The following is a 13265-nucleotide window of genomic DNA, read 5'->3' as shown; positions in this document are numbered from 1 at the left end:
AAAAATAAAAATAAAAATAAAAATAAAAAAGTAGGCACGATCAGTGATATTGCCAGGCTTTGCGGAATTATTGCTGCTCATCAGCGTTATTAACATAAAAATGTCTTATATTAAGGATTCTGGAAGCAGTATGGAAGAACGTTGATCGAATGATCGCCGCCGTCACAACCCTCAACCCTGAAAGACGAGCTGCGGCGCCTCGCATCCGGGGTATCGCAGATTCGTTGGTAAAACAGCCGGGTGCCTGGCGAAACTACATACTCTTACAGCCCGGGCCCCTTTCACAGGCCCAACCCAAGCGCTCGTTCCAAATGATAATACAAGAAAAAAGAACGTTAAAAGAAGGCCCAAGCGAAACAATCCTGACCTGCTCATCCCCCGCCCCCCCAAAAAAAAAGGAAAATGGAAAAGAAAAAAAAGAAAGAAAGAAAAGGCAACTCCATAAATGCCCCAGCCTGGGATATTTCCAACACGCCTGCGCCAGAATATTCCAAAGACTCCTAGACCAATCCGATCACCGTTCACCACAAAAAGTGTTATGATCATCCCGTCAAAGCAGATCGCTCAACTCCACCCGGTCGAAATGCAAGGTTCTCTTGTCGTCCGCTACCCCCCAATTCCACTCGCAGTAGCCTTCGTCATCGTCGTTACCGAACGTTGATCCTCATCGTCCCCGTGTCGGGCTTTCGGCATCCCGCCGCCGTTAATCAGAATCGCTGGACCACCACCACCACCTTGCCAAACTCTTTTTTGATTAAGACTGGAATCGCCACTAGCCACACTTTCGGTGCTTTGGCGCCGTGATGGGTCGGGGGTCAACGCTCTTCCGGCGAGAAGCCCACGCACTCCACCAGCCTTTCTTGCGGGGAGCTCGCTTGTGGCGGATGTCAGGAGGTAGAGGAGATATTTGAGGTTGGGGAGTGTCTGTCGAATATCCAGCACTCGAAGGCCCTGTCGGCTTAACAGGCATTCGATGTCTTTGTTCAGTAGAAACACCCCGTATTCAAATCGATAGTGCGCATTCACAGGATATAGCGGAAATGTCCGCTGCGTAATACCAACGGATATGGGGTCTTGGATGAAGGAATTCGAGGAATACGGCTGGATGGGGTAAGGGAGTGGGACGGAAAGATAAAACGAGAGGAGATAGACCAAGTGCGCCGTGAATCCAAGAGCTGCTGCCACGGATTCCTTGTCGATGTTCTCAAAATTAGAATTTGGCAATGGAATCCCCAGAATCGTAAAAGCGAGAGCTTTCCCGGGAATGGGCTCGATGGGGTAAATGGAACTCAAATCTTCGCAGATACGTCGTATTTGCCCGATTGATTCATCTCTGGTTTTCTGCAAGAGCTTCTCGCTGGATGTCTTTGTAGCCTCGGCTTCCTGGAGATACGACAAAGTTTTCTCCTGGCTCTCACGGCCCTGCTGCATAGCCGCTTTTCTCGCATTAATGCTTGCAATGAGACTTTCCTTTTGTTTCAAGGACTGCTGCAATCTCTTCTTTTCCAGTGCCACGGACTTCTTGATTGACGCCAGTCTTTCTTCAGCTTGGGCCTTTTGATTGAGAATATCCAGGTATGCCTTATTCTCCTCTAACACCGAACTAATCTGAACCTCGAGCTTATCCCGTGTCGCTAGGGCATCCTGGAGGCAGTCGTCAAGGTTCACCAGCCGCATCAAAGTATCGTAGGAGGCAATGGGGGAACTACCCCCCTCTGACCGTGTCTTGCCCAGTGACCGAGGTAAAGTGGACGGCTCGCTCGGAGCAATGTCCGTCAAAACAGTGTAAAGGCCATCGACAAAATGGAAGATAACACAGTTCAACGGCAACGGGTGACGAAAGCTCTCGAGAGTCTTCCCTATATATTGAAGCGCCCTAAACTGCACCTTAAACTCCAAAAGCAGGAAGTACTCAGCCGAGTCTGCCGGCTTTGCCCACAGATTCACCACTGCATTGTCCGCGCGGGACACGAGAGGGCCAGAAGAAGACAAGTCAAAACTCTTGAAAGTAGGATTCATCGCTCTTTCAATAACTTCGCTCACATAGACGGGTTGCTCAATGTCAGGGCAATGCAAGGAAAACCAGGTATCGGCCATTCTCCTCGCAGTAATATCCTCGAGCCGTGCCTGCCTTACCCCAGGGTCGGCGCCCGACCATGGAAATGTGCTTCGTCGTCGATTCGTAGGGCCTTGCGTCCTGTGCTGCTTTCCATCCTCGCCTCTGGCTGCTCTGGTGTCACCGACATCTCTGCACGACGCGACGCGATTTAGATCCGTAACGGATCGCGAATGATGCACGGTCCGGGCTTCCTTGCTCGCGAGGATTTTTGCAGGCGTCTGTAATGTGTTTGGGACGCTATCGTCGTCAATTGTCTTTCCGCGAGATCTCGTCGCGGGCGGCGGAGTGACTAAGAGATTGCGAACAGAGATGCCTTGTAGATTCCGTAGCTTGCGGTTCTACGTCACAGCCATTTTCAGTCAGGGCTGTAGATATAAAATCAAAAATAGCCCAGCCAATTCAGACTTACTGATGGAAGAAGCCATGGCCGATCCTTTTTTCCTGCTGGCAATCCATGTTGACTATAGGATTGGTCTTCAGCAACTGACATAGTTGAGAGCAACTAGGGGGGGGATGCTTCTGGGGTATTCAGGAACCATCAGTTAATTTTGTTGAAGTATACCGCAAGAAAGGAAAAAAAAAAAATTGAATTTATGTTTTGAGCCAACAACACATCGCAACCGCCATGTTGTCAACCAGTTGGTGGTCCTCGTGGTGATGGGTGATGTCGCGGTCTGGGTCGCAAGTCTGCCAGCGGAGCCGGTAACTAATTCCAGCAGCGCGAGAACTGGGCCTGCAAAAGTTAAAATCTTCAAGCTGCAACTCTCAACCATCCCTCGTTCTTCCACTTAAGCCCACCACCACCACCGCATCGAAGCCAGAGGACGTGCTTGCTCAGAACAATGTTATAAGCGCAGACGACTTCAATTGGGAACAATCTTTTTTCACATCATAGCTGCCTCTCTCCTTGCACAATGGCTACCACAGCCGCCGCTGCGGCCACAAAGGCACCAAAGACGATCCAATTGCTAGACCCGACGACGCTTGCGACTTCACGAGCAGTGCGATACCCGCCCTCAAATGGCAAACCGATTCAAGGAAAAGTCCGATTTCCCAATTCCAAGGCCGCCAAACATTACCGCGAGCAGGAATCTATAAGATTGAGGAAGGCGCTGCAACATGTTACGCATGGGAAGAATATCTTTGCCTATAACAACCTACGGACGAACCAGGTCATCTATTCGCTTTCGCGGACACTAGAGGTAAGTTGTTTCCGGATGTAACAAAACAGATGCTTTCTCTAGGACTGTTTGGATCTGACTGATTTTCGTTGATAGCGCCAAAATGTATTGTCTCAACTGATATACCACGGCAAAAAGACCGTTCCCGCAACTCTCCGCAAAGACATGTGGATACCCTACTTCTCCCTCCATTTCCCTTCCTCATCCCTTGGCCTATCAGCTTATAAGATGCTTCGGGAATTCGCCGTTCAGCGCCAACTTGCTCCTGAGGAGGAGTCCATCACCAACACCGAAGAGACACTTTCTCGCAAGCGGCCGCGGGATCCGCTTGAAGCGAAGAAATGGGATGAAATCTGGAAACCGAGAATAGGACAGATAATGATGAAGAAGGACCGTGCGCGGGTGCTTATGGACCAAAAAGCCACGAGTGTCGCTGATGTAGCCACAGTGCTGGCCATGCAGGAACAAAAGATAAAGGAATTGGAAGAAGAAGGAAAGGTATACGAGAAGATGTCCGACAAAGAGAAAAAGAAGAGTCTCAGCCACAAGGCAAGAAAGAGATTATTTCACGCCCGGGTAAGAGAGAAGGCCGTCGAAGAGAAAGTGCGAGAGCGTGTCGCCGCGTTAGAACGAGCATTATCGAAGAAGGGTATCCAGGCTAAGATCGATGAGGGCGACGAATTAGCAGACCACAAGGTCGCCGATGGAGAGGTCAAGATTCTATGGACAGACCTTCAGGACGCGCAATTTGCGGAGAATTGGCCTGAATCGGTGCGCCACGGTGAGTTGGAGCCAGTAAGGGAGCACATCATGGGATCCAAGTTGAAAGCCCGGGATGTTGAAGCTGTAGCGGAGATTCAATCCACCGCCGCCGAATCCGGCGCAACGGCTGAAAGCCAGTCTACTGAGCAGGGCAAGACAGAAGAGCCGGCCAAGAAGGGCCTCAGCCGCCTAAAGTTCTGGAGCTGATCGGCCTCGGTTGGTCTGGTGTACTAACTCTGGTATCACAATCTCCTTTGATATTCTCCTCATGAACTTGCCCGCCTCTACCCCATATTGAGATGAGCGGCGTCCCGATAACCGGAACCCATTCTGAATTATCTCTCAATGTCACGAACACTCCTTGAAACCGCAGATATGCTCGCTGCGATTCTTCTCGCTTACCAGTGTATTGTATATCAGATTTTGTATGTATACTCGGAATTAGAATGGAGGTTTTTTTTTATTTTATTTTTTTTTGGTGTTGTTTATGTTACCACTTAGACTCGCTCAATCTAACACGTAAATGGCTTCCAGAAATGCGAAAACACAGATTTTGAGACAAGCTCGGTCCATAAGATCGTATTTCATAATTCATTCTCTACGTCCGTGGTCCCAGTATTTAACATCTACTAACATGGTATCAAAGGATACATGGTATCAGTCGCCATCGAAAAAGTAGATCCCAGCCAAGGTACCGATTTGCATCCCAGCCAATGCTAAACCAACGAAGCAATCAGATAGAAAAGAAAAGAGACGGTAATCGAACAAAGGTGGAAATGCGTAACGCATCTCTCCGTAGCGCATCGCATAGAATTCAGAAAAAGCAAACAAGAAAACAGAAGTCTGTAGGCATGCACGAAGACGCAAACTCAAACAAAAGGTGGATCGAGATATGAGGGGAAAGGGGGTCATCACAAGGTGGGAAGTAGGGGATCAAGGGAAAGAAAATTCATACAGCATTCGAGGAACGCAAATGGTGGCTGCATCCATGGAAGACGTTAGACACCAGCGAGAAGGTCCAGCGCAGTGCTGTGACGCCGCATACCGGTAAGCGGAAGATGGCGCCCGTTGCAGAGACAGGGACTCACTAGGAGTACCTCTCATTTCATGGGGAGAACCGCAGGAGACGTATGAAAGAGGGCGCACGTTGAGATATTGTATTCCGCCGCCGTCTTAGAAAAATAAGCACGCTCTCCGTAGTTTATTTCTCACCCAAGAGAACCACTGGCGCTATTTGACCTTTGGAGGACTCCCTTTATTAGGGGCTGACGTGAGTTCACTCGGAGCGGTCGACGACATAGCATCCACGTCATTCTTCGGCTTTTCTGGGAGGGATAGTTCCGGCCCTGGTTCCTCATCAAGTTTCGCCGCAGCAACCTCAACTTCCCTGCTGCTATCGGCTTCTGTTATGGCAGGATCAAGATTTGACGCAGAATTTCGATGCGATTCCCTCTTGGCTTGAGCCACGATCTTGTCGGTTTCGCTAACGCTAGTCTTATTCAAGACTTCACTCTCGCCGGCCGATTTGATGTTAACTCCATCCGCGTGAGCCTTTGAGTCAAAGCGCACAACCATGCAGGACAAGTTATCCGTGCTGAATTGGGAGAGGGCATGATCTACAAGGATTTTGGACGCTTCTTGAGGATCGTGGGCGTTGCGGATCAAATCAACAGCTTCCTGATCTGTGCACACATCCCAGAGCTGATGGAGGGAGTTAGCATCAGCAACTCGATAAAACCACTATTCCGAGGAACTTACGCCATCGCAAGCCAATATTAGGAATTCATCGGCCTCTGGTTGAATGACAGTCTCTGTTGTGAACGGGTGGCCTGTAACAAGATCCTTCATATACGAGTCCCCTAGCGCTCGGGTAACCGCAAGAACGCCATTTACACGGTTGTTTAATATCAAACCACCCGCATTGGTAATTCGCATTCCTTCATTCTCATCACTGCCTTTATGATCGTAGGATAACCGTAGTGCCTTTCCATTCCGACATAGAATAATTCTTGCGTCACCAACATTGGCAGTATATAATACTCGTTGGCGAACAGTAGGATTTTCAGGTTTAGAAGCAGACATAGTTCTTGAGTCTCTAGCCGAAGGCGTTTCCGTGGTCGAATTGCCTGGAATTTGTAGCGTCTCTCCCCTGTCTCCTTTTGGTTCAGGATTTTGTATCTTGTTGTTCACCGCGTCTGGAGTAGAAATCGTAGAGTTTGGGGCTCTGTCTTCCCATCGAAGAACTGCAATAACAGCAGTACAGCCGCTGTTCTTCAAAGGCAACTGTTCTAACTGCTGGTCAACGAGGGTGAAAGTCTGATCAAGGAGAATCGGCACCGGTATAGTGGGATTTCTTCTGATAGTCTCCTCTAAAATAAGATGTAGCTTCTTTCCACACCACTCAGCAGCAAATGTTCCTGCGTGGCCGTCGAAGATGGCGAAGTATCCATTATCTGTCTCAATTATAGGTGTCGAGTCGCCAGATTCCGGTCCTCCAGGTTCCTTGGGCTGGCTACTCTGCGGCGAAGATTCACCCTGGTTTATTGAAAGTGGTGTCCCTAGGAAATTGTAAAGGTATGCATGGGTATCTTCCATAGTTCGCCGGCATTTCTTATTCTTGTCTTCTGTGACTCCGACGCGAAAGGAGGAACGAGGAGTGGGCAACGACTCTCCCGCTGAATTATTCAATGATCCCTGGGGAACAACCAAGGCTGGATCCATCTTGCCTAGGATCTGCAGCGGCGTCTGCGCGACTTGAGGCGACTTATGTGGCTCGCGCAGGCCTGAGATATGCAATGAGTTCTTTGCGTTTGCGAAAAACGCTGCAGCCCTGCTCACGGAACTACCCCGCCGCTTTTTATCCCCGTTCTGGTCCCGTTTGTCGTTTGATCGCTTGAGGATGTCGCTGGACGAGCCCTTGCCCTCGCGAGCGGGAGGAGATTCGGTAACGCGGGCCCGGGTGGTAGAAGTAATCGTAGAAGGAGACGCAATTGAGGTATTCTTGTCTTTATTAGGGCTCGATGAGCCACCGAACATTCTGTTCAGCAACCCGCCCTGACCTGAAAAACTGAGTCGCTTGCTTCCTGCCAGTTTGAATCCTTCGTTCCCGAAAATTGCACCCAAACAAGGCTCGCAAGCAACAAGGCTCAAAACGAGCTTGGAATGGATCGCGGAAACTATAATTGAACGCTGTTAGCTACCGGCTCGAACAAACTATTAGTCACGTTGCCGAAGCTGACAAAGTTGACGGCGGCCGGTGGCTATCTGCGCGGGCAAATATGACGTTGGGAGGGAGGCTTCCCGGTCCACGTTCGCACGAATCCCGGCTGCCCGTCGGCACTTGTTTGCGGGAAGAAATGCATAGAACCGTGAAAAGGACACATACCTGAGAGAACAGTTGCGGGCTGTATCCCTACAACCCGACTGGAAAGCCAGTTATCTACGTAGTTGGATGTTGAGACGCGAAACAGGGATGACACTCAGGTGGTTGAGATGAGTCTGCAGGAAGATCTAAAAATAAATCACTGGAGACTCGGTTCTCTGTCGGAAGCTGGGATAACTACTGGGGAAGACATATGACCTTGAAGGCATGGAAAATGGAAAAAGAGGGCAAGAAAACGCCGTGAATGAGACGCAGGACAAAACCTGCGGCTAAACGCAATTGGGTTGCTTGTTTAGTTATCAACAGAGCCGTACTCTCAGGCAACAATCCCTCACAGAGCAGGTAATATAACTCAGACAAGGGATTTTGATTCACCCATATAGGTGTCTACTGACAATTCGCTAGAACAAAAGAGCAGCGCATCGTTGACTACAGTCTGGATTCTTGATTGGACACACCACTAACTAGTGTAGTCCTTGCTTGCAGCTAAACGCAGTTTTGACTGGAGAAGCTGCTGGTCAATGTTTGTTTCAGAACACGGTTGAAAACCCTTAGGAATACAGATTTCTGGCACTGGGCATAATATAATTTTGTACTATTTCTCAGGTAACCTGTTCTGTGACCCTGTACTTTTAAGTTCTCATGAAATAAAATAAGTGCAGCCTCACCAGCCCAACCTATCCAGCCATCCTGCAGAATCCAAGCTAGGATAAACGAAGCATTGGCTGACTTGAGACCAGTCTTGTAATTAGTATACGAAATCTGACAGTGTCTAGGCGTTTGAATCGAAATTCGGGAATTAGGTATAATCGAAGTGGGTTTTCCCATTTGATCTATTTCACGATCAGGAACATTGCGCATAGCTCCAATGCAGGAACCTCAAGGCCTAGCTCGCAGATTGAATCTGTGAGCATAGCTGTAGCCCGGGAATGCTCTAAATATCAAGCCCATTACCTCGCCTGCATAGAAAAATTATCACTTCTCCAATGACTCCTAAACGCCGCCGCTGCACACCAAAGAAGCACGACAATATAAAAAAGCTAAGTCTTTGGAGCTGACATCATCTTCGAAGACTATCCAACCTGGCTTGCAAGTCATCATCTTCAGCAGTGCCGCCACCGCCAACAGCTTGAGCAATACGGCCTTCTTGTATTCCAGTCGTTTGCAGGCCAGTTGGTGTCTCACCGAGCTGCGTAAAGGTGTTAGTGAGTGCCGAAAATGTTGAAAAAGCCAATTAGGACTTACTGCTTGGCCAAGGTCAACTCCGATTTCGTCTAGCACTTCTTTTACGATCTCTTCGCCTTCTTCTTCATCGTCAAGGCCAGTCGCTTCATCAATTGCGTCGTCCATCATCTCCTGCCGTTGATCCATGATTTCATTTTCTCGTTCAAATTCCATGACGATTCTCTGCAATGCGGGCAAATTCATTTGCCTGTTCATGCTTCCCAGGAGAATCGTAGCACCTCTCATTGACTGCATCATCTGTTCATTACTCCTGACGGTCTATATCACCTAAAGTTTAGTGCTATGAACGCCAACTCCTAGGGCTTTCCGAGGTTCTTACCTGTATTCGAAGAGAAATCGCCTGCAACTGGGTTCTCATCGAATAAAACTTCTGAATATACCTGCAGAAAAGCGACATATCAGCCAAAATATCGCCGTAATATAAGTTGTGAAGCCCATCCATACCGCCTTGTCCTGACTAGATCTTTCGCTTGAATCTTGCACGCTCCGATCTGCCCATTTTTGGCGTTCTTTTTAATATCTTGGACCAGTTTCTTCTCCTGGTTTTCCAATTTAATTCGTTCCCTGTCTAACTCTCTCTGCGTCTTTTCCAATGCTCTCTGATGCTTCCGCAAACGCTCAGCCGGCGTCAGGCGTTTGCCAAAAGCCCATTCGACAATCTGGCAGTTCTGGTCAGCGCTGTGTACAAGCGGTTGGGGGAGCCTGATCCTCGCATACATTCATCTTTGAAAGGTCTAGAAAGAAGACGATTAGAATGAAAAGTACATAGGGAATTGAAATCGGGTCTCTTCTCTATCTGTAAAACCGCTTAATCTCTCGAAACCATGCTGCCTGGACTGTCGTCGCGCCGTCCGTTTGACCGGGTGGGAAGTCCGCATCTTGTAGATGACGATGGCAGTCTGATTACCTCATCCGCGCTCACCCCACGTGCCGGGGAAACGAACATCCGGGCCGAGATAACGGGATTGCCTCACCGGCCAATCGCCCGACACCGGAAAAAGGGACTGTGATGTCGATTTTCTCGTGATTCCGTTGGACCTCTAGAACTCAAAGGAAAAAACCCGCCGCCTGCGCTTGTTCCCTTGATGCGCATCCCTATCCATCCCCTTTGACAATTTCCGATTTACTATTACAGCCATGAGCCAGGAGTATTTCCCCGGCGACAGTGCTGGGGAGGGATCCTCGAGACAGAATGCGAGACGCTCCCCGCCCGCCGTCCCTCATCATGCGCCGGATTACATGGTCGTAGGGTCTGGATCGACGTCGGAGAGTGCAGCATCCTTGATAGCCTCGCTGGATCGAGATTCTGGTTATGGCAGCGCTGTGGGAGGTACAGTTGACGAGTCAAACACGGCATGGCACGCAGGCTTGATGGAGGACCGGCCGACTCCTACGCATACACCTATTCTACCTGGACACTCGAGCCTAGCTGGTTTGCGTCTCCCTCCCAGTACTGTGTTGAAATTCTCAGATAAATTAGCCTAACGTTCGTGTAGCGCAACATGAAAGACTAGTCCTTGCAAACCACGTCCATCAACTTCAATAGTAAGCTATGCGCATCGCGTACTTTGTGTTTCGGTTGCTGACTGTTTCTAGCAATGCGAATCGAACTCAACTCGGCAGATACATAACCAGAGCCCTCGACCTTTTAAAAGAGCTTCAGGAGATGAATCGCCAATGGCCTGCACATTACCCTTCGGTGTCCTCTAACCAAGTCCCGCCGAATAGACCCAACTTTACCTCGGTTAGATCCTATAATGAGAACAGCGAGCTACTTTCTGAGTCCTCAAGCTCGAGGCCAGATCCGTTACGACGGGCAGCTACCTCAATCACCAGTGTCTCGGATGCGGAGTCGAGCCACGCGGCGGAAAGAAGACCCCAGCAAGAACCTAGATTGTTTACGCAGCAGATTGCTCGGGAGTTTTCTATTCTAAAACTGGACCTTAAGCTAGGCACCTTGTCACAGGCGGAATTGGTACATTCACTCGAGAAAAATTCCATCGCGTCATTGTTGGATGGGAAAGTTAGCCAGAGCATCAAGCACCTCCTCTCCCTACGTGACAGAATTGACGACACTTCGAGCAAAGTTCTAGTGACCGGTGATCTTAACGCCGGAAAGTCTACCTTTTGCAATGCGCTATTACGTCGTAAGATCCTGCCAGAAGACCAGCAACCATGTACCAGTATTTTCTGCGAAGTTGTTGACGCAAGAGAAAATAGCGGTATTGAGGAAGTCCATGCGATTCATAAAGATACGCAATACAATCGCAATGACGAAAGCACTTACGATGTCTACTCGCTCGCAGATCTCGAGAATCTTGTCGTTGACAACACCAAATACATGCAATGCAAAGTGTACGTCAAGGACACTCGGAGCATTGATGAATCATTACTCAATAATGGGGTTGTTGACATCGCCCTTATCGATGCCCCTGGATTGAATTCAGACTCCGTGAAAACGACAGCAGTCTTTGCGCGACAGGAGGAAATCGATGTTGTCGTTTTCGTTGTGTCTGCTGCTAACCACTTCACGCTCTCTGCAAGAGAATTTATTACGAATGCTGCTCATGAAAAAGCTTACATATTCATTGTTGTCAATGGATTTGACAACATTCGGGATCGAACACGCTGTCAACGCATGATATTAGGCCAAGTCCAAAAGCTGAGTCCGCGAACTTTCAAGGAGTCTGCTGAACTTGTGCACTTCGTTTCTAGCAATGCTGTACCGGTTGCAGCTGCTGGCAGTGGATTTGGCGGCGATGGTGATGGCGGTGATGGCGGTGACGGCGGTGACGATGACGGCGATTCGACGGGCAAAGCCCGAGCGGTCGATACAGACGACGACGATAAGGGCAAAGGCAAAGAGAAAGAGAAAGAGAAGATTCAAGACTTTGAGAATCTGGAGGGTGCACTGCGCCGCTTTGTCCTCGAAAAACGATCTCGCTCTAAACTTGCACCTGCCAGGACGTACCTCTTGAATATTTTTAATGATTTATATACACTTGCTTCTGTTAACCGCGATGTGGCGGCATCGGAACTTGATCGCATGTCAAAGGAGCTCGACGAACTGGTGCCCGCTTATGAGGAAGCTAACAAACGAAGGACTGAGATCGGAGAACAACTAGATAAATCTATAGACGATGCCTGTGATGATGTCTACAACCACACGCGGTCGACCCTCTCCTCAACAATATCCAAGGTTGCGGAAAGCGACTTGGGAGTGGAGTATCCGGGACTCCTTGCTGTTTTCCAGTACGCCGAAGATGTCAAATCAGCTATGCTGGAACAGATATCTGCCTGTGTGAGTCGATGTGAGGACTATGCGAGGACCAAATCTGTCCAAGGCGTCAATATGATCCATAGCCTTGGCCTGCTACACGTTGGGGAAGACAAATTCCCTAATCTTGCCTTCCGCTCTGAAGTGATGTTCAGGCAGCAGAGACACTCCCTTGCTAGACAAGCAGATACTGAGATTGAATTATGGGATTTCGTTGACCTTTCAGGCCTTTGGGAACGCCAAGAAAAGGTTGCTGGAACCGGCATGGCCATGACTGTCGTTGGTATCCTTGGAAGCAGGGCCCTTGGCAGCTTTGGATGGATGGACGGCATATTTGGTGCGGTTAGAATTTTAGGGCCAAATAATGTCCGAAAGATGATAATTCCCAGCGTTCTTGGAGCCGGTAAGTTTAATAAGGAGCATAATTTCTCGAGCTTCCGTGCTGACTCTTTATAGCCATCTTGACAGCCGCCTACATCGTGTCGCAGATCCCTAGGTCTCTACCTTCCCGCCTATCTCGCAAAATTTCCACCACTCTCGCCGAAATCGACTACGTCCATTCCAATGCAGTACGTATTTCTACTGAAGTTGGCCGCGTACTCCGAATGCCCGCTACGAGATTGCAAACTGCCCTCCAGGTTGCTGCCGAAGATCTCGCTAAACGCAAAGCCGAGGTTGGAAAGGTGAAGCATGAGAGCGAAGTTGCGAGAAAGTATTTCGCAAACTTGTTCCGTGAGAGCAATGACAACAGGAGAGCAGTTGAGGCGATCGATCTTGAAGCAACTATCCCAGGAGCATAACCATCTTCTTTTTAACCCACTTCCTGGTGTAAGATTTACATATTTTCCTTTTTTGCCAGCTTCGCCTGTTCCCCAACATCACGCTAGGCAACTCTCCTCATATTTGGTCTTCTTTCTCTGCCTCAGCCTTTTGTGTTGTGTGTAATATACTCTGGTCCTTTTTTCCTTGTGGGTTTTGTTTTATGTCTTTGTTTTGAAACGCATGCATACCCCGGCACATACCCGCCTTTCACTACTGTCCTCTGCATCATCTCCCTTTTCAATTAAGGCAAAATAATTCGGTGAAAAGGGCGCAATGCGGCGGACCTTTCTGTCCATTATCTTTACAACACCAATTTTCTGTAAAGAATATAAAAGCTGAAAAGGACGAGTGGATGGTGGACTTTGAGCCCATCTTCTGCTTCTTGTTGATTCGTCTTAATTGCATTTTCCAATTGGAGATTTAAAAAAAGAAAGAAAGAAAAAAAGAAAAAAAGAATAAGCCCCGACAGAGCTGTGC

General features: G+C 48.8%; 5 protein-coding genes across 5 annotated transcripts; 2 read left to right on the top strand and 3 right to left on the bottom strand.

Moving 5' to 3' along the window:
* Positions 1–217: 217 nt before the first annotated feature.
* On the bottom strand, positions 218–2609 carry CIMG_09375 (UV radiation resistance protein; the record flags this gene model as incomplete). Its single annotated transcript, XM_001239753.2, has 2 exons — positions 218–2457; positions 2529–2609. 2 exons carry the CDS (start codon positions 2607–2609, stop codon positions 607–609), a joined length of 1932 nt encoding a protein of 643 aa, XP_001239754.2. The 3' UTR covers positions 218–606.
* Positions 2610–2925: 316 nt separating this feature from the next.
* CIMG_09374 (uncharacterized protein) lies at positions 2926–4531 on the top strand. The gene is made up of 2 exons (XM_001239752.2): positions 2926–3321; positions 3397–4531. The coding sequence occupies exons 1-2, from the start codon at positions 3034–3036 to the stop codon at positions 4267–4269; spliced, it is 1161 nt and encodes a 386-aa protein (XP_001239753.1). The 5' UTR covers positions 2926–3033; the 3' UTR covers positions 4270–4531.
* A 95-nt stretch (positions 4532–4626) lies between these two features.
* Positions 4627–7470, bottom strand: CIMG_09373 (protein phosphatase 2C). The gene is made up of 3 exons (XM_001239751.2): positions 7448–7470; positions 5821–7238; positions 4627–5763 (listed from the first exon to the last, which is right to left on the bottom strand). Exons 2-3 carry the CDS (start codon positions 7096–7098, stop codon positions 5293–5295), a joined length of 1749 nt encoding a protein of 582 aa, XP_001239752.2. The 5' UTR covers positions 7099–7238; positions 7448–7470; the 3' UTR covers positions 4627–5292.
* Positions 7471–8281: 811 nt separating this feature from the next.
* On the bottom strand, positions 8282–9543 carry CIMG_09372 (SNF7 family protein). The gene is made up of 5 exons (XM_001239750.2): positions 9407–9543; positions 9134–9348; positions 9009–9069; positions 8690–8947; positions 8282–8633 (listed from the first exon to the last, which is right to left on the bottom strand). The coding sequence occupies exons 1-5, from the start codon at positions 9410–9412 to the stop codon at positions 8505–8507; spliced, it is 669 nt and encodes a 222-aa protein (XP_001239751.1). The 5' UTR covers positions 9413–9543; the 3' UTR covers positions 8282–8504.
* A 157-nt stretch (positions 9544–9700) lies between these two features.
* Positions 9701–13254, top strand: CIMG_09371 (transmembrane GTPase Fzo1). Its single transcript, XM_001239749.2, has 4 exons — positions 9701–10121; positions 10186–10234; positions 10286–12369; positions 12423–13254. Exons 1-4 carry the CDS (start codon positions 9827–9829, stop codon positions 12764–12766), a joined length of 2772 nt encoding a protein of 923 aa, XP_001239750.1. The 5' UTR covers positions 9701–9826; the 3' UTR covers positions 12767–13254.
* Positions 13255–13265: the final 11 nt, after the last annotated feature.

The sequence above is a fragment of the Coccidioides immitis genome (genome assembly GCF_000149335.2).
Source record: "Coccidioides immitis RS genomic scaffold supercont3.5, whole genome shotgun sequence".
Classification (NCBI taxonomy): domain Eukaryota; kingdom Fungi; phylum Ascomycota; class Eurotiomycetes; order Onygenales; family Onygenaceae; genus Coccidioides; species Coccidioides immitis.
The sequence above is the reverse complement of the archived record's forward strand: the minus strand, read 5'-3'. Positions and strand labels throughout refer to the sequence as shown.